This window comes from Pipra filicauda, unplaced genomic scaffold (genome assembly GCF_003945595.2).
Source record: "Pipra filicauda isolate LSUMZ 115617 unplaced genomic scaffold, ASM394559v2 scaffold664_size391380_pilon, whole genome shotgun sequence".
Classification (NCBI taxonomy): Eukaryota; Metazoa; Chordata; class Aves; order Passeriformes; family Pipridae; genus Pipra; species Pipra filicauda.
In genome coordinates, this window is record NW_024104825.1 from 133,483 (window position 1) to 159,080 (window position 25,598).

General features: G+C 49.0%; 1 protein-coding gene and 1 non-coding gene across 9 annotated transcripts in view; both read right to left on the bottom strand.

Moving 5' to 3' along the window:
- PUM1 (pumilio RNA binding family member 1) overlaps nucleotides 1-25,598 on the bottom strand; it is an 81,908-nt gene that overhangs the window by 7,809 nt on the left and 48,501 nt on the right. For 5 of the 8 annotated variants that reach the window (XM_027736740.2, XM_027736743.2, XM_027736742.2 and 2 more), the window contains exons 10-19: nucleotides 24,115-24,266; nucleotides 19,493-19,631; nucleotides 17,738-17,881; nucleotides 16,165-16,461; nucleotides 14,162-14,398; nucleotides 6,538-6,805; nucleotides 4,995-5,124; nucleotides 3,890-4,024; nucleotides 2,405-2,542; nucleotides 742-867 (exon numbers count right to left, since the gene is read on the bottom strand). In XM_027736740.2, the coding sequence (XP_027592541.1) occupies nucleotides 742-867; nucleotides 2,405-2,542; nucleotides 3,890-4,024; nucleotides 4,995-5,124; nucleotides 6,538-6,805; nucleotides 14,162-14,398; nucleotides 16,165-16,461; nucleotides 17,738-17,881; nucleotides 19,493-19,631; nucleotides 24,115-24,266 (1,766 nt within the window). The remainder of the gene's footprint in view (nucleotides 1-741; nucleotides 868-2,404; nucleotides 2,543-3,889; nucleotides 4,025-4,994; nucleotides 5,125-6,537; nucleotides 6,806-14,161; nucleotides 14,399-16,164; nucleotides 16,462-17,737; nucleotides 17,882-19,492; nucleotides 19,632-24,114; nucleotides 24,267-25,598) is intronic. The other 3 variants (XM_027736746.2, XM_027736745.2, XM_027736741.2) reach the window with 1 other exon arrangement.
- LOC113996089 lies at nucleotides 7,689-7,771 on the bottom strand. The gene has a single exon (XR_003543620.1). It is a non-coding gene; the product is annotated as a small nucleolar RNA SNORD103/SNORD85 (small nucleolar RNA).

Consider the following 25,598-nt stretch of genomic DNA (forward strand, 5'->3'; position numbering starts at 1 on the left):
AAAACAATGTTCTTCCACGGGAAATGTCAATATTCTGCTTATTCCCAGTTTTCTTCCCTTTCTCCAGGTTCAAATGTATCAAATCATGTGTCCTGGAGGGCTGTGCCACGGGACACTGTCCTTAAGCATATTCATGTTCTGAATTTGGGGATATTCAGATCCCAGGATATAAATATTGCAGTTCACAATCCCAGAAATGGCCTGGTGCCTCAAATCCATGTCCAACCTCTTCCCACTTCCCAAATCCTGAGCACACAGGACAGGCTTTGTTTGCTGGATTTGCTCAATCCATTGTGCCCCAATAGCAGAATCCATGTAAAATCCTGCTAAACCAGGTTCTCAGAAGGACTGCAAGGGAGAGGAAAGGCAGCCAGGAAGGGGGTGTGCATAAAACCAACTCATTTTAAGGACAATTACTTGACACTTCCTTTTCCTGGGAATAATCAGCTCTTGGCACAGGCTCCTTTCAGCTCTCACTTGCACTGTGACTCCTGGAAGGCAGCACCAGGACATGTTTCCACCTGGGATCCATCCCAAAGAGGAAGGTCACTACACTTCTGGTACCCCATGGACATGTGCACATGACCAAAGCAGCCAGTGCTGACCAATTCCTGCTTCCTCTGCTCCTTCCCATTCCTCCTGGGAAGGGAATCCCACAGCCCCAGCAGCACTACAGCCCCACACAGGCTGCAGAGACCCAGAAACACCTCCCAGCACCTGCATCCCCCTTCCCACACCCACCTGCACCAGCTGCTCGGTGTGTTGGTGAAGCTCCTCCAGGATGGGCAGGGTCTGCTCGGGAAGACAGTGCTCCAGGATCCTCTGGATCACGCGGCAGCCGTAGGGGTGTGTGGACAACGCGAACACCTGGGGCCAACAACAGGGACAGAGCACAGGCACCAACACCTCTGTCAGTCCTTGGGAATCCCAGAAACCTCCCAGAGTTAAATGCACACATGCTGGTTTTTCCTGGCCAGCTCCAGACACATCCAAGGCAACTGGAAACATCTGTTCCCCACTGCCAGGTGATCACACCCCACCCCTCCCTGTGCTTCTGCTTCCCCACCCATGGAACAGGAAAACCAGTGCTAAAGCCTCTTGATTAATAAAAGAACGCTGGGGCAACCAGGCATTATTAGGAGCTCTGTCTCAGAGGAATAATTCCAACCCAAGTTTTGAGCTATGTAAGAAATGCTATCAGCCAGAAAAGTTTAAAAACGCCCAGCAAAGGATTTTCCTCAACTGTTTGGATTTGTTTAAAAGCCTTAACAGTGCTTAGGAGAAGTGACAACAAAGCATCCATCTCATTTCTAAAGGATTAGCAAATCTGTGGGTAAGAACATGACACGTTGGGTTATTGCTGCTCAGTTTTCTGTCTCAAGCACAAAGTCCTGTTTGGTTGCCCCAAATTAACAACAGCAGCAAATCTGAGCACTGAAGTTAAATCGACAGCTTGAACATTTTTAATAATTGTTGAGTAAACTGTGCAGGGAAACAGGGCTTGGAGTGCAATTAAGTGCAGGAAAATAGTCTGGAGGTGATAAGTTTAATCCTCCATGTGAAGGTTCAGATGAAACTGGGACGGCTGGTCAAGGAAATGTCAGTGCCATCAACTTTCTGCCTTCCCAAACTGCCCAAGGAAGGGCTAAAGCTAAACTCTAACCAGCAAATCTGCTGAGCAAGTTCCCAGCTAGAATCATGCTTGTTTTGACACAGCCAAGCAAGTTCCCACTTTCCCAGCTGAGCCAGGACTAAGAACTCCTGGTTCCTGCTGGAACAGCCCCTGGCTGTCCTCACATCCCTGGGGCAAATCCCTCAATACTTCAAAGTCCCCCTGCAAAGCCAATTAAGCTGAGGTTGGGAACACCCAAAGCAGCACTCCTGGATCGGGAGATGAGCTGACTGCAGGCAGAGCAAAGCCAGCTACACAACTGGTATCGATTCAGGAGAGCACAGCAATATAAAACCCATCTGAATCAGGCACAATTGCCCTTTCCTAGATGAAACTCGAATTTTTCCTCTGGTCTGAGGCCCTTGGGAATCAGAATTCCTCCTAATCCCACCCTCGCAGACAGGGATCATAAGGAAAGTTTGCTGCAGGCAGCACAACACTCTGCTAACTGGGAAGATGGATTAAGGAGAGACTTGTTTTCCCTCCATCAGTCAAAAATACTTGATGTTCCAGAAGAACAGCCTTTTGCAGGGATGCTTTCCTGTGACAGATCTGCACAGAAATGACAACACAGACGCGACCAAGGAGCTTCAGGGCTCCCTCCCACGGCTGCATCAACCTTTCAACCCATACTTGCTAAGATTTAAAATTCCAAAGAGCTCAGCAAGTCACAGCCACTCTCAGGCTGTTAAAAACAGGAATACAAGGAGTGAGGACTGGGCAAGGACTCACCTGGCCCTTGAAGGCATCGATGATGAACTGCAGGGACTGAGGCTGCACGCACTCAATGCACTTCTGCACCACGTGGTTCCCGTTCTGGTCCTTCACACACTTGAGGACGTGCCCGTCCAGCTCCCGAACCATCTCGTTCTATGAGGGGGAGAGAGGACAAACAGAAAGCACCACCAGCATTCCCAGCTGAGAAAGGCACTGATACCCAGGAACATGACAGGTATGAAGGATGTACTTCCAGCTGGGAGTTCTCCAGTGGCCAAGTGCTGGGCTACAGGAAGCGACAGGGAAAATCCTACTGTGACATCCTATTAGAAAGCTGGGCTAGTGGAAGGTGTTCCTGCCATGGCAGGGGTGGAACAAGGTGACCTTTAAGATCCATTCCAACCCAAACAGTTCCATGACTCTGTGAAGATGAAGCCCTCCTTCCATTAACCAAGAGCCTCCTCTTACAAGTGAAATAACCAAATTAAAGACATTTAACTGAGCCACAACTCCCCTGTGCATCCCCCATTTTCTCCTCTGCTCCCCTCAAAGAGAACAAATCTAAAATGCCCAAAGTTCACAGACTTTTTGGGTATATCAGTGTTACATGTCACTAAAATGGGCTCAGCTCTGGGATCTGAATTTGCTGGTATTTAGTGACTAATCAGATGAAGTTCAGACATGACTGATGTCAGCCCCACGTGCAGGCTGAAAGCTTCACTCAGAAACAGAGAATGACACTTCTGGGGGATTTTAATGCTATGACAGAAACTGGATGAGTTCAGTTTGTAACTGAATCAAACCCAGGTATTTTGGGAGCACTGAGAACCCCAAAATGCCATTCTGGAGGAAGACAGTAAATCCTTGGAGCAGCACGGCTGGAGCTTGGGCACCACCCTGCTGCCACACTAAGGCTTAGCTCAGGCTCAGCCTAAGGGAAGGAGCATTCCTAAAGCCTCTTTCAGTTCTTAATTTAATAACCCACACTGAGATTCCTGTACACCCCGTTATGAGCAGCCTGCCCAGTGTATTTCTCATCATAATTCATTGTTCCCAAAACCCTTGAGGAAGTGCTTTATTAATGAGCTCTGAGTGGGACTCTGGCTACCAGCCACATCTCTCCAGTGCCAGCACCAGGAGCTCCTCATCCATCTCCCTGCAGGAAAGCAGAATATTGACCCACATAGCAAGGCAGTGATAACTCGGTGAATATTAAAGACAAAACTCTGGCTTCTTTCAAGGGATTTAAAAATATCTTTTAATTCACCATCATTCTCAGTTTCCCCTCCATACATAATCTGCTTTCAGGGAATTAACAGGGCCTCACGCCCAGGTAAGTGGAACAAGGAGATGACACAAGGTTGGCACGTACTCATCATGCACATGGAACACCACAAACACGCCAGGAACCAAAGCAAAGGCACACCAGGCACAGGAGGAACGGGAGAGCAGGCTCAGGAACGTTCAAACATCGAGAAGAAAGTTAAAATTGAAACTTACAATTACCTGCTGGTCTGGGGGGATGAACTCCAGGGCCTTCTGGATCACCCTGCAGCCGTACATCTGCAGCGCCAGCGACAGCACGTGCCCGCGGATGCGCTCTGCCAGGGCCAGCTTCTGCTCCAGGCTGCCAAACTGGGGAGGGCAAAACCACTCACTGCCAGCCCAGCGCCAGCCCACGGCCACACGTGGCACAGCTGCCACGGCCAGGGCTGAGCCAAGGAATTCTGGGGGCACCGAGAAGGAAGGAAGTGCCCAGCCCACCTCGGTGGGGGTGAACGGGCACAGGGCAGGCGAGTTCTGTGTCTGCCTGAACACGTGTGAAACACTCCTGGAGCCACCAGGGTGACACGTGCCAGGTCACTAACCCTGGACAGGATGGACAGGAAGGTCACAGTCCCAAACCTGCCAGAGCTCCAGGAGTGTTTGGACAATGCTCTGAGGGACAGGGTGGGATTGCTGGGGTGTCTGTGCAGGGCTGGGGGTTGGACTGGATGATCCTTGGGGGTCCCTTCCAGCTCAGGACATTCTGTGATTCTGAATTACTGGGCACAAGCACCACGAACACTTGTGGAGAAGGACCAGACCAGTGCCAGAGGGAGGGATGGGGGTGTCTGCCCAACCTCCTGCTATGGAACACAACATTTATCCAGCAGGTGCTGTTTGCTGGAAAAGTTTCTCACCTTCCTAAATACTGAAAGCTCAGCACAGCATCTCTGTCTTGTTCCTAAACAAGACAGCTCAGCACAGCAACTCTGAAAACTCCTGGATCTACATCTCACAGAATCCCAGAATGGTTTGGGTTGCAAGGGACCTCAAAGCTCATCTCATTCCAACCCCCTGCCATGAGTAACCTTCCAATGGAAGGTCTCATCTCCTGGATATGGTGCTATTTACTCCTCCACCTTTTGCATCTCACAGAAAATGTTACTTTCCAGCTGAATCTTTAGGAGTCCCACAGCTCAGTGACTCCAGCAGCAAACATGCACCAGCCTGTGGGGAGGAGATGACCTCAGTGCTGACAGTTATCCATGGATTTAGCCTAATGGCAGGGTTTCCATAAGCACATCCAACACCTCAGGACAGCAGGGGAATGCAGACTTACTTCAAAGAACTTCTGGATGACGTAATTGCCAAACACATCCACCATGAGCTGATAAGCTGCCTGCAGGATCTCGTTGAACACCAGCTGACGCTCTGCTGGGGTGGCACGTTCCAGTTTCAGCTGAATGAACCTGGAAAACAGGGCTGGTGTGATGCCACTGGCACATTTGTTCATTCAAACCCTTCCAAAAGCCTCACAAGTGCGTTCCAGAAACCACCACGAAAAATCCTGTTATGATATGACAATGAACTGCTCCTTTCATTAACCAGGAGTGTCCTCTTAGAAATTAAACATCCGAATTTCAGAAATTTAACTGATCCACAACTTGCAAAGGTCTCCCAAACCACATCTTTAAACACAGTTGCTCTATCCAGCCATCTGAAGCCTTGGGGTAGTCACAGCCATGAGGTTCATGGAGACACATTACTGTTGGTACCCCAAAAATCTCTTCATTCCAAGCAAAGCAGATCTCAATTAAGAGATACAGGAAAGCATCGTGTCCAGCTGGCTCTTTAGAACGAGTTAAGCTGTGCCAGTGGGACTAACAAGCAAATCACAGAGCAGGCAGGCTCCTCTCTAGAGGAGGAACTCCTGCTATGGGCACTTGTACCCAATCTTTGAAGGGTCAGTGTGACATAACTTGGCTTTCCACATCTCCTACTCCTCATTCCACCTCTCTGCTTTGGGATTGTAAGGGTAGAAGACCCTTCTGGAAGATTTATTACAAGGAGATCAAGGCTAATTTTGCTTAGGAAGAGGCACCTTTCCCAGGGACAGCTTTAGCTGTTTTCTCCCCCTGCATGCCAGAGAAACTCTCCCTGGTATGAGGAAAAGAAAAATCCTTGCAGACATGTCTGAAGGCTTCCACAGAGGGTGGGGTGGGGATGATAAAAGCCCTGAGAAGAACAGGCCTGGTGTTTCCCCAGGCCTGGTGTTAAGGTTAACATTACCTGTAACAATGTTCCATAAGGCAAGCACTGATTAATACTTAATAGTACACTACTTAATAATACACTACTTAATAGTACAATACTTAATACTCCCTGATGGCTGTAAAGCCATGCCCTTGTTACTGTTCACAGGAAGCCTGTTTTGTCTCAGACTGTGTAGAAGGTTTGGATACTTCTGAGCCAGGTTCTTTTTTACTACACATAACTCTTCTCCTTTTTACAGTTACGGTGTCTTTCAGAATGTTTCACCACACCTAGTTCTAAACAGGCTTTTGTTCTGCATTGTACATTGATGCACTAACACAGCCAAAAATACATGCTATGTCCGAAGACAGCAGTACTGGTAATGTTAAACAAATAGTGCAAGAGAAAAGATGGAAGAAGAACTTAAATCCTGCAGCTCAAGAAAGCACGCTTAGCAATACTGACGGTTCTTTTAAAACACTGATTTCTGCACACTAACGTTTCCTTTCTTCTCAAAACGTTCGCGTTTTCGACTTCGGAAAACAAATTTTCCTACAATCCTCCCGCCGCCTGAGCATTATTTTTCATCGCAGGGATGCCAAACCCAACTGAAAGGCTCCCAGCCCCACCTGGAGCCGTGCTGGTCCTGGGAGAACTCCATGATGTGGCCGGCGATCTCGCGCAGCTGCAGGTTGGGGTAGCGGTTGTTGCGGAAATCCTCGAGCAGGCGGCTGCGGCCGGAGGGCATCACGTCGGACATGCCGTAGCGCAGCCGGGACGAGGGGAACAGGGTGCTGCTGGGGCTGAACAGGCTGGAGGCACTGCTGGCACTGCGGTACTTGGCCTCGGCGCCCGGGGCCGCGGAGATGTAGCGCCCGCTGCCGTTCGTCAGCCCCCCTGCACGGACACAACCAGGGCCATCGTCAGTCCCAACCACCTCACTCCCCGTTACTCCTTTCCCACCACGTGGCTCTCTGATATACAGCCAGGTGGGGATCCCAGTTGGAATTCCTTCACAGGAAGGGTGGTTAGACGCTGGAATTGCTGCCTCACCCTAATTCCCACTGTGTATGCACCGCCCGCCGTTCGTCAGCCCCCCTGCAAGGCACGGACACAACGAGGGGGACTGTCATTCCCAACCATCTGAATCCCAGTTACTCATGTTCCACCATGATGGGTTACTGACAATCAGCCAGGCAGGGATCCCAGGTGGAATTCCTTCACAGGAAGGGTAGTTAAGACATCGGAAAGCGCTGCCTCACTCTAATTCCCACTGTTTATAGAAAAACCCCTTGGTCTGTTTATTTTTGACAGCCTCACTATCAGTTATCAACCTAATTTGCATTTCAGCCAAAAGACTTTGCTTGACAGGAAAAAGAAAGTAACATCAGTAATGATAATTTGTATATTATTTTAACACACAGCTCTCTATTACAGATTAGCAGAGCTCCAGGCCCTTCTGCTGCAGTTAACTGGGTGCACCCCTTGCCAGACAGCTTCATTTAATGACGTGGCACTCAGTGCTCTGGGCTGGGGGACAAGGTGGGCACTGGGCACAGGGGGGATCCATGGGCTGGGAGGGCTTTTCCAACCTCAAGGACTCCGGGATTCTGTCAAGTTTCCCATCTAAACTCATTTCCAAGTGACCAGCAGAGGATGTGGTTGGTGGGGTGGGCTCGCGGGGGCAGCGGCGCGGTGTCGCCCCACAGCCCTCCCGAAGGGACACTGGCACAGGCAGGGCTGGCAGCCCACAGGGCCGGGGCCAGCGGGTCTGGGCAGCTCTGGCTCAGCCCCACAGAGCGCTAGAACTGCTCTCCTCAGCCACAGCTGCTCAGAGAGGGCAAGAGTGTCGTCATTGCCAGAGCCCGGGACCCACCAGGGCCCCGACACCAGTGCTGGAGTGACTGGTCGTGGCACTCTGAGCTCTGGGCTGGTAACTCAGATTAGAGAATGGTGATAATAACACCAAGGCCATGGTTTCAATCCCTGTACAGGCCATTCATGGGCTCAAGGATCTTTGTGGGTCCCTTCCAACTCGGAACGTTCTGATCTCTTTCCGGTTGATCAGGTGGGGATCAGTCAAAGGTTGAACTCGATGACCTTGCAGATCTTTTCCAACCTAAATGAACCTATTTTAGGACTCCCAACAAAGCTGAGAGAGCTGCCCCCAAAATAATTTAGATGGGAACGTGTCTGAGATCATTCCTCAGAATGGCACAGCTGCAATAATTTAGGAACAGCAACAAACTGCAGCCAAGGACTTTGATGATCCTGGTGTGAACCTTCCAACTCAGGATCCTCTATGATTCTGTGACTCTATTCAATGACATGGAATCTATGACTGTGATTCCATGACAGACTGAAATAAGTCCTGTTCCTTGCTCTGTTTCCAAACTGTCTGAGTCAGTCCAGTGTCAATCCCACCACTCCAACTTTTGGCTAATTTGCTCTTTCCAATTACCTTCACCTCTATCCTCAGGTTTTTCCCACCTATCCTGCTGCTGTGCCAAGAAGTGATTTAAAAGAAAAGCAGGGACAGAATTAAGATAGATAAGGACAAGGCAAGTATAAAAATTGTGGATAAAAAGCTCCAACTCACTATTAAATACGGGTGAATAACAGTAAATTAAAACCAGTAAATAAATAGGGTTTAAAATCCTGTGCTTTCACAAATGGCCTAAATATCTGCACCCAGGTTAAGAGAGATGCTGTGTTACCCCAAAACAGCACTATGGGGAACAGGTTCATCACACAGGGAGCAGAGTGAACTGTCGACAGGAACCAACCTAAACCTTCCAGTGCCGTTTCCTTGTCTGTGGTTTTTCAGGATTGGTTTCAGTGCTGTGGCAGAGCACTTTTCCCTCTCCTGCAGGGCTCGGGATCCCTCTGCTGGTCACAGAGCACAGGAGGAGCCAGCACGGATTTTCCTGGGTGGAACACAGTCCTCCCAAGAAAAAGGTCCTGAACACATGGGAACCTGCCACCTGCAAGGCCAGGGTGAGGCAGGGGGGCAAATCCCTGGAAATAAAGCTCCCAGGAGTCTGTGCCAAGGAGGGAAGATCTTCAAAGAAAGCTGGGCAGGGCTGGCTGCACAGAACAGACCTGCTCCTGGCAATGACAGGGGCTAGAATTAAAATATTAAATAAAATAGAGCTGAGGGAGCTGCACTCCTTGGCCATCGACACCTGAAGGATGATCCCATGCAGGAAACAGCACATGAGAATTATGGATCCGAGAACAGCCTAATTAATTATTGATTATGACCTCTGTGGGTTCCTTCCAGCCGAGGATATTCTGTGATTCTACATCTCTGAGGTGGGCAAATGTCCTCTGGAGCTGGTGCCAAACCTGTCCTTTCCTGAGGGAGAGACTTGAGAGTTTCATGCTCGGCCTTGTGCTGCCTTGGCCATCACCTCCTTCATCTGTGACTCCTCAAACTGAGCAACAGCTCTGAAAAGCCACCTGGTGATATTCCCTGCTGCTGGAAGGCCCAGGATTTTCAAAGAACAGTAAAGCACCTCTGAGGCAGAGGAGATCCAGCAGAGACAAGCTGAGCAATGGGGCACTGACACTTCCCATGGCATTTGAAGATCTCAGAGTTATCACTTGTTTGAAAGCCTGGAGTCGGAGTCAGGAGTGAAGTGGAAAACTAGTTCCTGATCTCTGCAAATGGCTGTGAGAGGGGAGGGTTCAGGACTCGGGCTCTTATCTCCTGGGCCTTATGTCTCACTTAAGAGGGAAAGCACAGCCTGTACAGAAAACCTGCTAGAGGTTTTCTGAGAAAACCACCATCATTTGAAGATTCAAAATAAACCACAAATCACTCCAGTTTTCCACCTATCTCTCTCTCTCCCCTGATGGAAATGGTGACTGCAGGTCTGCCCACGATGTTCAACATCATCCTGGGAATTAAGAGTCCCTGTGAGGGACAGGTTTCCTAAATCACACAATTCCTAAATTCTGAACCCCACCAGTCACCCACCAAAGGCCAGAGATCTTGGGGTGCCTCAAGCTCCTCTGTGCCAGGGTGTGGTTGGGAATGTCACTTGTTCAGATCCCAGATTTCAGTGGGATCTTATCAATAGTTACAATGAAACAGCTCTTTCATCCCATGAGCCAGGCTGGGAGAGCTGGGGGGGTTCCCCTGGAGAAGAGAAGGCTCCAGGGAGAGCTGAGAGCCCCTGGCAGGGCCTAAAGGGGCTCCAGGAGAGCTGGAGAGGGACTGGGGACAAGGGATGGAGGGACAGGACACAGGGAATGGCTTCCCACTGCCAGAGGGCAGGGATAGATGGGATATTGGGAAGGAATTGTTGGCTGGAGGGTGGGGAGGCCCTGGCCCAGGTTGCCCAGAGAAGCTGTGGCTGCCCCTGGATCCCTGGAAGTGTCCAAGGCCAGGCTGGAGCAACCTGGGCTAGTGGGAGGTGTCCCTGCCCATGGCAGGGGCTGGACTGACATGAGCCTTAAGGTCCCCTCCAACTCTTCTGGGATTCTACGATTCAAGAGCAGGACTCACAGGCTCGTGGCTCCTCAAGCTCTTTGGGACACAAGGGTAGAAAAAAGTACCTGGGATATGTCAGGAAAAATCTGTATTTGGGGAAGAACAAGGGGCACAGGTTCTGCTGGAGACTCCAGGGTGGACACACAACTGATATTCACTCATGGCTTTTGAGCAGTTCCTATTCTGAACTGGTAACTCTTCTCAGGGCTTGCTGGGACACTGGGGACAGACATTAACCTGGAAAAATTACTGATTCCAGCAGGAAAAAGGCACAATGAGAGGATGAGGCAGAAAGAAATCACAGGGGAAGCAACACTAAAGCTGCTGTATGAAGACAAAGCACTTTTTGAGCAAGACTTTTATAAGGCCCTCAAATTCCTCTGCAACACAGGAGTTGCTGCAATGAGGAATGTGAGAACAATGGGGAACAGGGAAGATGAGAAGATGGCTCTGTGGGAACACAGGGGGAACAGCCAGCCCTGCTGCTGTCCCTGCAGAGGGACCCCCAGGGCACTGCCCCAACCTGTCCCCCCAGGCAGCCCCACAGCCCTTCCAGGGGGTCACAGCCAACTGGTTATCAACTCCTCAGCCAGTTTTCCCAAAATATCCCTAATTTCCCCCGTCTGTATCCTTTTTCTCACACTGATCCTGCCTTTTAAGTGACAGGCTGACTACAGGATGGGGCAGCTCTCACTCGAGCAGTTCCTGCAAGAATATCATAGCATTAAAATCCTTACTCATCTACTGATCCCCATTCCAAACTGGGAAACCCAGAGCCAGACACATCCAGCCCCAGTTTATTGGGACCACACCAGCCACACACAGAAGGGCTGACTAAATCTGCTTGTGGTACTGCAGAGAATCATGGGATGGTTTGGGCTGGAAGGGATCTCAAAGATCACCCAGTGATCCACCCCTGCCATGGGCAGGGACACCTCCCACTAGCCCAGGCTGCTCCAGCCTGGCCTTGGACACTTCCAGGGATCCAGGGGCAGCCACAGCTTCTCTGGGCAACCTGGGCCAGGGCCTCCCCACCCTCCCAGGGAAGGATTCTTTCCCAATATCCCATCTAACTCTGCTCTCTGGCAGTGGGAAGCCATTCCCCCTTGTCCTGGCACTCCATGATCCAATGTAACCTGTCCAGCAATAAATGTAATAATTAAAACCCCACGCATTTAGTAATTTACCTCTGTGATCAATGCTGGGGAAGCAAAGCCCCTGCTGCCTTTAGCACCCAAAGGTGAGTTATTTACTCCCATGCACAGCTGAGCACTGAATCCACCTTGGAATATCAGGCACAGATTTAGCTCAGCTCTCCTCCTCCAGCAGCTCTTTCTGTAAGAACTGCCTGTGTGGTTATTTCAAATACTTGTGATTGCCCAGACATTTCACAAGGTCACTTTACAGCACCAGAAAAAAAAAACCTCAGCTTGATAAATCCACACCATTTTTCACAACTCTGAGCTTTCAGGGAGTCACAGGAGCCGGAGTTGGATCTTTCCACACATCACCAACCCAAGGAGTGATTGACTCACACACCATGAGACACGACAAAGTCAAACCCACAACTCACACTGCATTTAACCAGGGATTTGCTGATTCCCAGCCAGGTTTAATGCCAACTTTATGTCACCGTGTAACCCTGAAATCAGAGTTTTTGAAGTGCCTCCCCCAGGTTGTCTCCCCCACACAGCCCAGGCAGGATGAACCCCACTGCTCATATTTTCCTTTGTGCAAACAACACATTTGGGTGTTCCCATCTGTCCCTTCAGTTTTAGATATTTAGAAATCACCCTCATCCTCCTGATCACAAACTACTGCTGGTATCACTCCCAAATGGAAAAGGAGTCTCTCATAAGGAAGAACAATGTCTGTGCTGTCACGGAATCATGGAGTGGTTTGGGTTGGAAGGGACCTTAAAGATGATCTCATCCCACCCCTGCCATGGGCAGGGACACCTCCCACTAGCCCAGGTTGCTCCAACCTGGCCTTGGACACTTCCAGGGATCCAGGGGCAGCCACAGCTTCTCTGCCCAACCTGTGCCAGGGTCTCCCCACCCTCACAGAAAGGAATTCCTTCCCAATATCCCATCTCTCCCTGCCCTCTGGCACTGGGAAGCCATTCCCTGTGTCCTGTCCCTCCATCCCTTGTCCCCAGTCCCTCTCCAGCTCTCCTGGAGCCCCTTTAGGCCCTGCCAGGGGCTCTCAGGTCTCCTCAGAGCCTTTTCTTCCCCTATGGAAGTATCAAACCTCATTTTATAGCCAAAGGAAACTCCAACTCCACTTCCCACTGTGCTTCACTGCAGGTGAAAGAGAAACTTAAGGAAAGTAAAACGATCTTTCACGGATTTTAAGGTGAACCCCCCCCAAATTCAGAGCTATTCCAGGTGAGATTTCACTTGCAGTGTCACCAAGCACAGAGTCAGCCATGGAGGGATCCTGGCTCCAAGGGGAGGAGTATTTTGGGGAGGTGGGAAACCCCACACTGACCCTCTGGGGCACAACCCATCTATGTGAGTGTTAACTCCAATTTCTGTCCAGAGTTTGCACCCAATCAGATCAACCTTTCTCTGATCCAGTTTTTAAGATTCATTCTTTTGTTTGCTGCAGGGGCAACGGATTTTTTTCCAAGTGCCAGATGTGGAATCTGGTCCCTCCTCAGCACTAATTTATTGTGGCTATTTACCTGTCAGCCCAAGGACTGAACAGCTGCATAAATAAAGCTAAAACCCCTCCAGTTCTATGAAAGGTCTGAACGAGCACGATGGTAAATCTAAATCTGATCTCAAAGAAATCACATTTATTCCTATTCCAGCTAAACTATAGCCAGCATCAAATTTATCACATGTGCATGTAATAAACATGATAAATACAGTGTTTGCTGAGTGTGTATGTGCCTGGAGGACTGGTTTGATAACCAAAAGTTTTGCTAAATCCAGCAGACACATGACAGAACCAAAAAAAAAGTGGGTTTTTTTGAGCAAATGCTAAATTACCTGGTGCAGGTGCAACAAATAACCTATTTTGTTTATTTATGAGGAAATAACGCTTCAGGAGGTTCAGATGAGCACTGCTTTATTATTTAATATCTGCTTTATTTATCTGAAAGATTTATTTAATGTAAGAGCTCTGGGCCAGAAGCTCTTCCAGAAGGTGCAGCTGGTGTCAAGTCATGTATCTGACCAAAATTAAGAGGATTTCTCCCTGGCACTAAAATGGGCTTTTTGAAAAGGCCACATTGATGGGGAATTTTTCAAAGGAAAACTCCCCAAATCCTCAGCTAAAAGCTGAGCACTGCTCCAGATAATATTAGTTAAAAGGAGAGACTGTATTTCAAGCTCATTATTGCTGTAAATCTAACTGGTATTTTAAAACATCACATTTAGAACTATTTAAGTTGAAGGCTCAGCCCTCCCTATTCTACTCAATAATTGGTGCTGTTACCAAGATCTGTGCAGGAAAAACCTGTTTTTCAAACCCTTGGAAGTGTTATCCATAGTTTTGAGCTGGGGGAACAAGGAGGCAAAGCAGAAACCTCCTGTTCCCAGAGGAATTACTGCAAGGGACAAACACACCACGAGGGCTGCACTCGCTATTAAAGGTCTTTTTCCTTAAGTGATTTCTGTGATCCTACACAACTCCTGCTTCGGTGTTTCACCTCCTCCTTGTGCAAAAAACCAGGGACTGAGGGCAGCAGGAATCCCCCCCAGCAGTGGCAAGGACAGCAGAGCAGGGACTGGGCCAACATCTCTTACCCAGGTTTAGACTGGAAGATGATCCATGTGAAGATAAGGAAGGTGGAGGAGTCTGGGAGTGGCCGGGTCCTTGGCTGGGCAGAGGCATTCCCACAGGGCCAGGAGAGGAGGAGAAGCCAAGGCCATTGTAAAAACTGTGTCCTATGGGGGTCAAACTGCTCGATGTCCTCTTGTACAGGTCACTGCTCCCCGTCAGCGAGTCCCGGCGGGAGCCGCTGCCCGTGTTGGAGTTTGCAACTGGAAAGAGGGAAAAGAGGAGAACTGGGTGATGCCAACGAGCTGCCTGAGACACCTGCAACGGCTCCACCTGCTTTCCTAAAGGTGTTGCAAAGCACCCAGGTGAAATGCATTCATTAAACCCACGTTACTAATGCTCAAGCAGAAACTCTTGGCTTAAAAAAATCAGCTGAGATCCTGCCTTTGCATTTCTAGCTCTGTAAGTTTTTATACTGAGAGAACACGTGAAAAAACACAGCTCCAAAAAATCTACGGGATCAAAAGATGAAAAATCTACCTAATGGAAGTGACCACGGTTTTGGACACAAACACTGAGCACTTCTGGACCTTCAGGAGAAGTTTTGGATTCCTCCAGGTTTTTTTCCCTAAGAACATCACTCAGTTTAACACCAGATATTAGATCACCCTACAAAGCACTGCCTCGTGTTTGTTCTCAGCCATTAGAGCTAAAACAAAGCCAACATGAGATTTTATCAGTGTTTATTTAAGAGCACGTCCAGCTTTGTGTACATTTACCTGCAATCCTTGTGCTCATCCTTCATTAGATTAGAAAACAGCTCCTGTTTGCCCCAAGCTTTATGGAGATGGAAATCAGAATTCAATTTAACACACAAACCCAATGGTTTTTAAGAGCTGCCTTGATAGGCAAATACAAACTCTTTAAATGCACTGTCAACTTGAGGGGAAAAAATCAATTTTGCATTAAAATCTTGTTTAATAAATAGTGAAATTGTTAACTGCAATGAACTAATCATTTTTCATGACTGCACACGAGCTCTAGAAGCAGCAGGATCACAGTTTTATTCATTGATTGAGGGAAAATAAGTTTGTGAATCTTGGCACTGAGCAAACCAGTAATGGATTTCAATTAATTAAATAAACTGAGGTGAAAGAGGCAAATGCTGTGTTTACCTCAAACCAAGATGGTTCAAATTCTCAGGCTGGGCTTAAGAAAAATATTTAGAGTAAGTTTTTATTTAAAACTGTTATTCTATGTAGTGACTGCATGTTCCTCAGCCTGTCTGATGGAGCAGCTCCAAAGGCATGTTTGAACTAGTCCTTCACACTGATGAAAGCAGGGAAGTTCACGACATAATTACTGCCCTGAGAACGAGCAGTCATTAAAACAATTGTTCCACTTCAAAAAAAAACAAACCTAAGGAAAAAAAAAACAAACAAAACACAACCCCCCCAACCCACAGACATCTCCCTGGTTTGGTCTGGTTTGGTTCTGAAAGAAATCTCGGTCTCCAACTGCCTGAAACCAACTCAGACCACGGATGGGACGTTTCTTGCAACCACAATATGTGATTCTTCTGGTGTATGATGGACACAATTCCCAGAACAAGGCATGGAAACCACCTCAGATCAGCTTTTTAAAATCCTGAGAAGCTTCTTAGCCTTTATTCCGAGGTAAGAGACAGCACAGGGGTGGATACACTCCTCTGGAGCCAATTCCTGCCAGTCCAGTATCCCCACCAAGCACGGGCAGGGAAAAAATACTTAACAAGGGGCCAACTGGTAATGTGCATAACAAACACAGTTAATTACTGTGCTTCTAATTATCATCCACTAAAAGAACTTTCACCAGAAAGTGCTGCAGATTTTCAAAGCCCTAAGTCGCCCCGGAGGAAGATTTCCACTTAGCCTTGGATGGATGAGGGGAGCTCAGCTCAGGAGCTCGGAGCAGCAGCTCCAGTGGATTCCCAGCCTGCTCAGGGCTCCCTGCTGCTCCCCTTCCCCCTGGAAGCAGCTGCTGTCCTTACCTGCTGTCCCAAATCCTCCCAGTGCAGAGCCCAGCGTGGCCCCCAGGGAGCTGCTGCTGCCGAAGCCCAGGGAGGTGTTGGCAGGCTGGGCAGAGCCCTGAGAGAAGAGGGAGCTGCTCTGGGAATTGCTGCTCAGGGAGTTGTTGCCGTAGAAGGAGCTGGAGGCCAGGTTGTTGGTGGGCTGCTGCTGGGGCTGGGGCTGGGGCTGCTGCGTCCCCAGAGGCCGGAATGGTCCGTTGGTTGTCCCTGCCAGCCCTCCCGCCGCTCCGTTGGCCGAGGCCGCGGCCGCCGCCACCGCTGCAGGGAAAGCAGTTGGAAAAATTCCTTTAAAAAGCCTAAAAGAATCCATTTGCATCACAGTTTCGGTTAAAACTCATCGGGTTCCTTGTAATTATTACAGGGGTTTTTTTCCTTCCAGGATGAAAATCTCCCTTTCACACCAAACTCGGCGTAAATCCTCTTTATTTCCCATCCCAGCTCCCCGAGTGTCGCCCAGAGCCCCCAAACACCAGCAGTGCCCAGCTGTTCTTGCTGATGCTTGTGTTGTTAGAGCTCCACAGATCAAACACAAATGGTCCCTTTCTCCCAAGATCCCAGATTCCAATCGATCCGGTCCCACACTTGCAAAAGTCAATTAAGAAACGCCAGTTTTAAAATAAGTGAAAATGTTCTTTAGCACATGAAATCTGCAGTGCCAAGAACATCGAACCCGAGGGCTCTTGTTTTTCAGCCAGTTCCAAAGTAAAAGAAAAAGCAAAATAAACAAGGTTACATGAAAACAATTAAAAGGCCCGTTTCATAATCTATTGCTAACACTGGCTTACCCACGGATTCTGGCTGGAAAAGTCCTTTTAAAGCCTTGAACTCCCAAGGAACCCTAATAAATCCCAAAACAGCTCATGGCAAAGGCCAGGCATGGACCATTTTAGGCAAAGTGATCATATCATAGAATGTGTATCATGGACTCGTCTGGGTGGGAAGGAAAATTAAAGCCCATCCAGTGCCACCCCTGCCATGGGCAGGGACACCTTCCACCAGCCCAGGCTGCTCCAAGCCCTGTCCAACCAGGCCTTGGACACTTCCAGGGATCCAGGGGCAGCCACAGCTTCTCTGGGCAACCTGGGCCAGGGCCTTCCCACCCTCCCAGGGAAGGACTCTTTCCCAGTATCCCATCTATCCCTGCCCTCTGGCAGTGGGAAGCCATTCCCTGTGTCCTGTCCCTCCATCCCTTGTCCCCAGTCCCTCTCCAGCTCTCCTGGAGCCCCTTTAGGCCCTGCAAGAGGCTCTCAGCTCTCCCTGGAGTCATCTGAGAATCCTACACAGGCCAAAAGCTTTAGCAGGTGGGAAAGCAGGTCCAGCAACTATCATGAAACTCTGTGAAATCCTTTGAGTTCCTGTGCCCTCCCTCTCCGAGGCTGCTCTGAAGGCTCAGCCCAAGTGAGCACACGGGATGTTCTCCACAACAATCCCCACACGGATCTCAGTGAGGGCAAGTGTGTCATCACGGCCAGCAGAGCTCAGAGGGGCTGGGGCTGGGGCCGGGGCCAGGGCCCTGGGAGGGAGCAGCACTCACCTGCCTGGGCTGCAGAGGAGCTGATGATGACGGGGGCAGGGGCCACGAGGCGCACGGGGGCCCCCAGGCCGTTCCTGGCCCCCGCGTTCACCACCAGGGCCCCGGTTTGGTCGTAATAAGCAGCAGGAGCCAGCACTGGGTACCCTGGGGGGCAAAGCACAGGTGAGGGGACAAGCAGGGCAGCACCCAGCAGGTGCAGCATCTCCACGGGACTGTGGTGCAACATCACATCATTTACAACAGCACAGTTTAACCCCATTTTTAAAGGAAATCTGAGCGGAAAAGGAAAAAGCAACGACAGCTCTGCTACTCCTGAAAAGAAAAAATTTCAATCCATGTTGAAGTCCAGGACTTTATAATAAGTAAGACTTTGAGGCAGAGAAGAATTTTTTCCTCCTCAAAGCTACTGGCATTGCCCTCAGTGTAAATTCAGTTACACAGATCAAAAAAAGGGGTTAAAATACAAAACCCACCATTTCTTTTAAATGTGCACCTTGTGCTGGGACCTTTCAGATCTGTGAACACTCTGCATGTCCAGCTCCCCTGCTCTGGGCTGAGGCTGTCAGGGGGCACACACTTGGGACTTGAAGGTATATATCATAAATATATATATACATTTAATAATATATAAAATATATTATATATATTATATATAATTTATGTATAAATATATAATATATATATGTCATAAATAATTCTTTAATATATAAAAACAAACACTTTAAAATATGCTGGTGATACACACAGCAGCACACTGTCAGTAGTATATAGTGATTTAGGTACCTTACTATAGAGTTCTAATTAAATGGAGACATTCAAATTAAATAGAGAGCTTCTCCAAGGTGAGGGGAGGTCACAAAGAGAAAGTTCTCTGTAAGTATTTGCCTTGCAAATATATATATACACACACATACATAAACATATATAAATGTATATTTGCTTTTCCAATATAACCCAAATAACAGATTTAAGGAAATTTGCAGCTTGCTGGAAACATGCACATTACAGTTCACTTTGTAACTTAATACAGCAACATTCTTCTTAAACTATTAAACCCCACATTTACAACCATGTGACACTTCCAGCAAGGAGACCTGAAGTCCAAATAATCCTTTTTCCTTACATTTGACCAGCACATTATTCTAAAAGATGCTTAGGTTTGTCCTCTGCCATTACAATAAATATTCTGAATAACTGAATGTCAAAAGCAGCCTCATGGATCAGAGTTAGAATTCATACAGCAGCTCCCCTCAGGAAGAATTATAAATCAGAATTAAACCTGCTCCTTTTATCCCTTTTCCTGTTTTTAGGCAATTAGAAAGAAGCAATCCTGAAGGGGAAGTCCCTGATCTGTGCAAGTCAAGCCCTGGGCAGGGATGGAGACACAAGATGACTGAACAGGACTAAGATCCCTCTCGGAGGTTTCAAATGCAGATCCCGTAAGCTCGAATGAGCCACGGGAAAATCTGAAGGCAACTCTCCAATTCTTTGGAATACCTAAGTACCTAATGCACCTGTACAGTGGATAACAGTTGTTTTCACCCGTGACACAGGCACCTACCCCTGGTTCTGAGGTTCTGTGCTGCACAGCTGGTTGGGGTCACATCGAAACCCCTCCTGCACCCACAGATTAACCCCCAAAGTGATGGAAACAAACACTGCTGAGTCCCAGGCAAACATGACATATGGAGACATGAGATCCAACTTCATGGCTCTCCCTGGGCCCTGCAGAAGCCTTTCCTGCCCCAGCCATACCTGGCATTCCCGCTGCCAGCCCCTGGCCGAAGGCGAGGGCGGAGTTGACGGCGGCCGCGGCCACCAGTGGGTCCGTCTGCTGGCCCTGCTGGTTCTGGTTGGGGGTCAAGGGACGCTGGCTGGCTCCTCCACGGAGAACCTGGGGAGACAGAGGGACATCCAGGTGTTTATCTTGGGGCCCAGGAGCAAGTCACCATCAGCAGGCACTTGCAGGAGCAATCTAGTTGAAGTTGTTGCACCAGTAACGGGTGACACCCTTGACTCCCCTTCACTCTTAATCAACTTTTCTTGATATTTTTTGATATACAAGAAGGACATGGAGGGGCTGGAGCGTGTCCAGGGAAGGGAACGGAGCTGGGGAAGGGGCTGGAGCAGCAGGAGCAGCTGAGGGAGCTGGGGGGGGCTCAGCCTGGAGAAAAGGAGGCTCAGGGGGGACCTTCTGGCTCTGCAACCCCCTGACAGGAGGGGGGAGCCGGGGGGGGTCGGGCTCTGCTCCCAGGGAACAAGGGACAGGAGGAGAGGGAACGGCCTCAGGCTGTGCCAGGGGAGGGGTCAGGTTGGATATTAGGGAAAATTCTTTGCTGAAAGGGTGGTCAGGCATTGGCAGGGCCTGCCCAGGGAGGTGATGGAGTCCCCATTCCTGGAGGTGTTCAAAAAACACGTGGATGTGCTGCCTGGGGACGTGGTTTAGTGTGGACCTGCCAGTGCTGAGTTAATGGTTTAACTCAATGATCTTCAGAGGGTTTTTCTAACCTTCCTAACTTTATGATCCAACCTTCAATCCCCATCCTTGGATGGAAGTGTTTACAAGCCATCTGCCCATCCCAGGTAACATTTGCTCTCTGGTAAAGGCCCTTTTGAGCAGAAACCTTAAAAAGCCCAATTTAGGAGCTGGAGGCCGACAACATGAGGTGACCTGGGTTTTACAAAGGTACCAGCTCCTCTACAAAACAGTGACTGGTGATATAACTGGAAAATAATGACCAAAGAGCCCACACTGTGCTGTGTCTGGAGGAGCTCTCGTGGTGCCCTCAAAGGGACGATGGCAAAGTGGCCTTTGCTGTAATTACCTGTGACAGCCCCTGTTTGCCAAAGCCTTGCACTCCGGGGGGGGCAGGTCTGCACCCACCAGCAAGGTCAGCATGTTAAAGGAGCCATCCCTGGGTCCTCTGGCTGCAGGAAGTGACATCATGTGTGTCACCTGACAGAGCCATTAACAGGGAAAAATGACTTTGTGCATGGAGGGGCTGGGAGAGGGTGCTGAGGTGATTTAGGTGTGCCTGAGTCTGCTGTCACTGTCACAGCCTGGAATTCCTGGAGGAGACTGAGGGGAGACCTCAGTGTAGTTCCAGCTGCCTGGGCAGGGGCAGAGGAGGGGCAGGGACTGAGCTCTGCTCTGGGGGAGCAGGGACAGCACCCAGGGAACGGCTGGAGCTGTGCCAGGGCAGGCTCAGGGTGGATCTCAGGCAAAGGTTCTTCCCCCAGAGGCTGGTTGGGCACTGCCCAGGCTCCCCAGGGCAGTGGGCACAGCCCCAAGGCTGCCAGAGCTGCAGGAGGGTTTGGCTGATCCTCTGGGGCACAGGGGGGGACTCTTGGGGCTGGGCCTGTGCAGGGCTCAGGGTTGGACTGGATGATCCTTGTGGGTCCCTCCCAACTCAGCATATTTTGGGATTCTGAGTCTCTCAGAATTCCAATGGGTGCAGCTGCAGCACTGGAGTGCTCATGGCTTTTATTTTATTAATACACTATTAAGGTGTCATAAGGGTGACAAATCAAGTGTCCACAATCATTGCTCCAGGTTTCCAAAACCTCTGCCTCAGCACTTTTAATCCAAACAATTCCTGCTGCATCCTCTTATGGATGCAGGTTTGCATTATAAACACCACTCCTGATCCCACACACGCCAGCTCCATGCCTATAAAAGTAATGAAAAATACTATAAAGGCTACTGGCACTGATAATATTTTATTTTAATAGCCTGGTCCTTTGCCTGAAAAGGTCTTTTAGCACCACCCAACACTGGAGTTTGCTTTAGTTTTCAAAGCAGAAGCTCAAAAATTCAGCTGCCAGTTGCTCTTTATTCTGCCATTTCAGGCACCCAAGGACCAGAAAGGAGGGCTCTGTGTCACTGTGAGAAAGGAGCCATCTCCCTTTTGGGCAGCAGAACAAACCCACTCTGTTCCCAAGCAGGAAGAACCGTGGGACAGATGCTGAGAAATGTTGTGAAGCCCTTGTCAGGTGAGGAGCAGCTCTGAACAAACCCCAGACAAGCTCCTGGGCTGTGCCCAGAGTTGTCCAGGTAACTGAAGCCCAATCTGGTTCCTGATACCTGTTCCACGAGCCTTGCTGAGGGCTGAGAGCAGAAAAGGAGACCACATCCAAGTGTGTGTCCAAAGGAATGAGGATCAAAGGAAGGATGGTGGGACACCTCTCACCCATCCAGCATTTAGCTGAATTCCTGGGGTTTAGCACCAGCAGTTTAGTCTGAAAGTTTGGATTGTTTCAAAATGTTGATTAAAATAGCAAAGTATTGCCCAGAAGCTGTGGCTGCCCCACCCCTGGAAGTGTCCAAGGCCAGGCTGGACAGGGGTTGGAGCAACCTGGGCCAGTGGAAGGTGTCCCTGTCATGGTAGAACCAGATGGTGTTTAAGGTCCCTTCCAACCCAAACCATTCCCCCATTCCAACAATCTGCACTCCTACACAACTTTGTCAAATGTTTAGGATGGCTTTTCCTCTTCTATAAGGAAGAAAATTCTTGTACCCTATTTATTCTTGTACCATCTCTCAGCTTCCACCTTCTGTTCCTGCAGCTTAGATTCCCATTTGTGTCATCTGCATGTGCAGAAGCACAATTGTGATTAAACACCAGACCTTTAGAATGCTTATTTTACCTGAGGTCAGGGAAATTAACCCAGTCAAATTTCAAATACAGGGGAGAGCCAAACAAACCCAACCAACCCTGAACAAGAAATGGCACAGTGATTCATCACAAAGATGCAGAACAATTATCAGCAGGAGAAAAAAATACAGGCTGGATAATCCAGTGTGTTGTCAATGCCAAGGGATTAAGGCACAGGAGCAAAGCCCATCCTTTAGGAAGTATGTAAGGACACAATTCCCTCTTCACTGTGTTTAAAAAAAGCAAATACCATTTAACCAGCAGATACCTGTCCCAACATTCATCTTTAACACATTTACAGAGGTAACAGCAGATCATATGGAAAAACCTTCACTAAATTTATTTATTTCCTCCTTTTAGCTGTCAAATTCCTGCAATTTTTGTGCAGACTAAATCAAAACACCTGCAGTTTGCTGCATAAAAATAGAAAATTTCACGTTTTCTTTTCACACTCATCTTTAGCCTCCAAGTCCCCACATGGACACCAAACCTATTCACTCTGCTACTATTTTGACCTCTTTAAAGCCAGTCTTCACTAAGAAAAGCATTTCATAATGGGCAGCACCCTGAAGATGAGGACACACTTACTGACATTTAATATTTGAGTGCAGCCACCACCCCTAGAACTGTTCAAAAAACAAGCAGTTGTGGCACTTTTGAAGTATGGTTTAGTGGGAATGGGGATTGGACTTGGATGATCTTGGAAGTCTTTTCCAACCTTACAGACAATTATCATCAGCTTCAAATTGCAGTGATGGGCACAGTGATGGGTTGTGAGATGATGACTGCTGCCTGCACACCAACTTTGCTGTGTTTGCACAGCTCAGGGTGTTCACAGCCTGAGCCATTTATGCTTCCCAAAGCACTAACACTCAATAACTCACCCCCACCAAGGAACCTGTGCCCTCTGCACATGCAAGATGAATAAATCAAGTAACAAAATGTATAGATGGTTCTTGTCCTTTTTTCAGGAGAGGCCAAAGGCTCTTCTTGTCACCTTAAAACTACTTGGATTTGAGGGTCAGGAGCAGGCACTGACAAAATCAGGGTTCTTAAGGGCTGGAGCTGTGTCAGGGGTGTTTAGGTTGGATATTACAGAAAGGTTCTTCCCCCAGAGGCTGGTTGGGCACTGCCCAGGCTCCCCAGGGCAGTGGGCACAGCCCCAAGGCTGCCAGAGCTCAGGGACAGGGTTTATTAGAGAATTTGTGCTTGTTCCCTTCCTCCCCTTTCCCCAGGTGTGCTCTCTCCTCAGCAGCCTGTTGGTGGTTTGCTGAGTTGGTGTGACCTCCCTGTGCTTCTGCAGCAGGTTCTGATCCTCAGAGAAGCACTTCAGGAAATGGGTGAAGGATCTTCCTTTGGGAAGCATTTTTGTAAACAGGTGAAACCTCACAGAAGACACTGAGCTCTGCTCTGGGGGAGCAGGGACAGCAGCCAGGGAACGGCTGGAGCTGTGTCAGGGCAGGCTCAGGGTGGATCTCAGGCAAAGGTTCTTCCCCCAGAGGCTGGTTGGGCACTGCCCAGGCTCCCCAGGGCAGTGGGCACAGCCCCAAGGCTGCCAGAGCTGCAGGAGGGTTTGGCTGATCCTCTGGGGCACAGGGGGGGACTCTTGGGGCTGGGCCTGTGCAGGACTCCAAGAGCTTTGTGGGTCTTTCCAACAGGACATTCTGTGCCTCAAAGCTGCTCCAAAGCGTTCTGTGGGCTGCAGGAGCCCCCCAGCCTTACCTGCTGCTGGCCCTGCTGGGTTTGCTGTGTCGTTTGCTGGTTTGCTGAGTTGGTGGCGGCGGCGGCGGCGGCCGCTTGCTGCTGGAACAGGCTGGCGGGATAAACTCCCCAGGGAGTGACTCCATAGTACTGGTGAGGGACAACAGCCGGGCCTGCAACAGCGAGGGAACGTGTCAGCTGCTGGATCATGACAAGGGTTACACGGCCAACAGTCAAAACCACCTCTGCTCATCACATTTGGTTGAGCAAATCCCATTGCAGCGTGAGCCGCGTGAAATCCTTCCCAAATACAGAGGGATTCTGGCATTTATTACACATTTTTAAAAAGCTTCCAAGTCAAACCTGAAATTCCATCTTCACTTACTTTTACCTTATTGGAGGAGGTCAAACTCAGCTGCCAGTGATCCTGTTGAAAGTTGGTTTTATTGTTGTGCCCTAATTTTGTAGTGAAGGAATGAAACTTTAACCAAAAGAGAGGGAACCGTGTTTAAGCACAGAGATAAACTTCTAATCTCAGCTGACATTCACAGCTCATCTACCATTTAGCTCCTCGGTAAATTAACAAAACCTCTCCACAGTTGAATAGCATCAATTCTCAAGTGTTTAATGTTATTTTTCCAGCCACTCAGTCCTACTTTGCATTTGCAAACCCCCAGAAAAGAGGCTGCACGATCCTGTCTCTTCTCACATTCCCTCCTCCAACTTAAGAGGCTTTAAAAAATAATAATAGTAATCTTGGAGAGCAGCAGAAATAGCCTCCCTTTTGAAGATACACTGTGTTTTATCAGGTCTCAGGACACCACACACAATTTGGAGATAGCAGGATGGAACCTCTATCCTTAAATAATCCCACTTGGCACAAGGCTGAGGAAGCAGGGAGCACTCTGTGCTGGAGGGAGGAGTCCCTCCCACCAAATAACAGGGATGTGAATCCAATAATATTTTTTAATATGACTGTTTGATATCTTTTAGAAAGGTCAGCAGAAAAATAGAAGTATTTCCTTTCCTTTCTAAATACATCCTTCATCCCACAGGCCCCTTCCCCACAGCAGGAGGAACCAGGTCGAGTGTCACAGTCACGTCTGACACTGTGGAATAAATGAGTCTTTAATCAATTTTGTTCATATCTGGAGTAAAAATAGTGGGTTTTTTTAAGGAGAGACAGGGAGCACTTGGGTTCTAACCAAGCACTGCAGTGTTGCTGTGTGAGTTATGAGTGTGACACATGGGCTGAGCACTGGCCCAAAGAAACTAAGAGACTATTCCCCCAGAAATGGCCTTAAGGTGAGGGAGGGCAGGGCTAGATGGGATATTGGGAAGGAATCCTTCCCTGGGAGGGTGGGGAGGCCCTGGCCCAGGTTGTCCAGAGAAGCTGTGGCTGCCTCTGGATCCCTGGAAGTGTCCAAGGCCAGGTTGGGGCAACCTGGTCTAGTGGAAGGTGTCCCTGCCCGTGGCAGGGGGTGGAACTGGATGGGCTTTAAGGT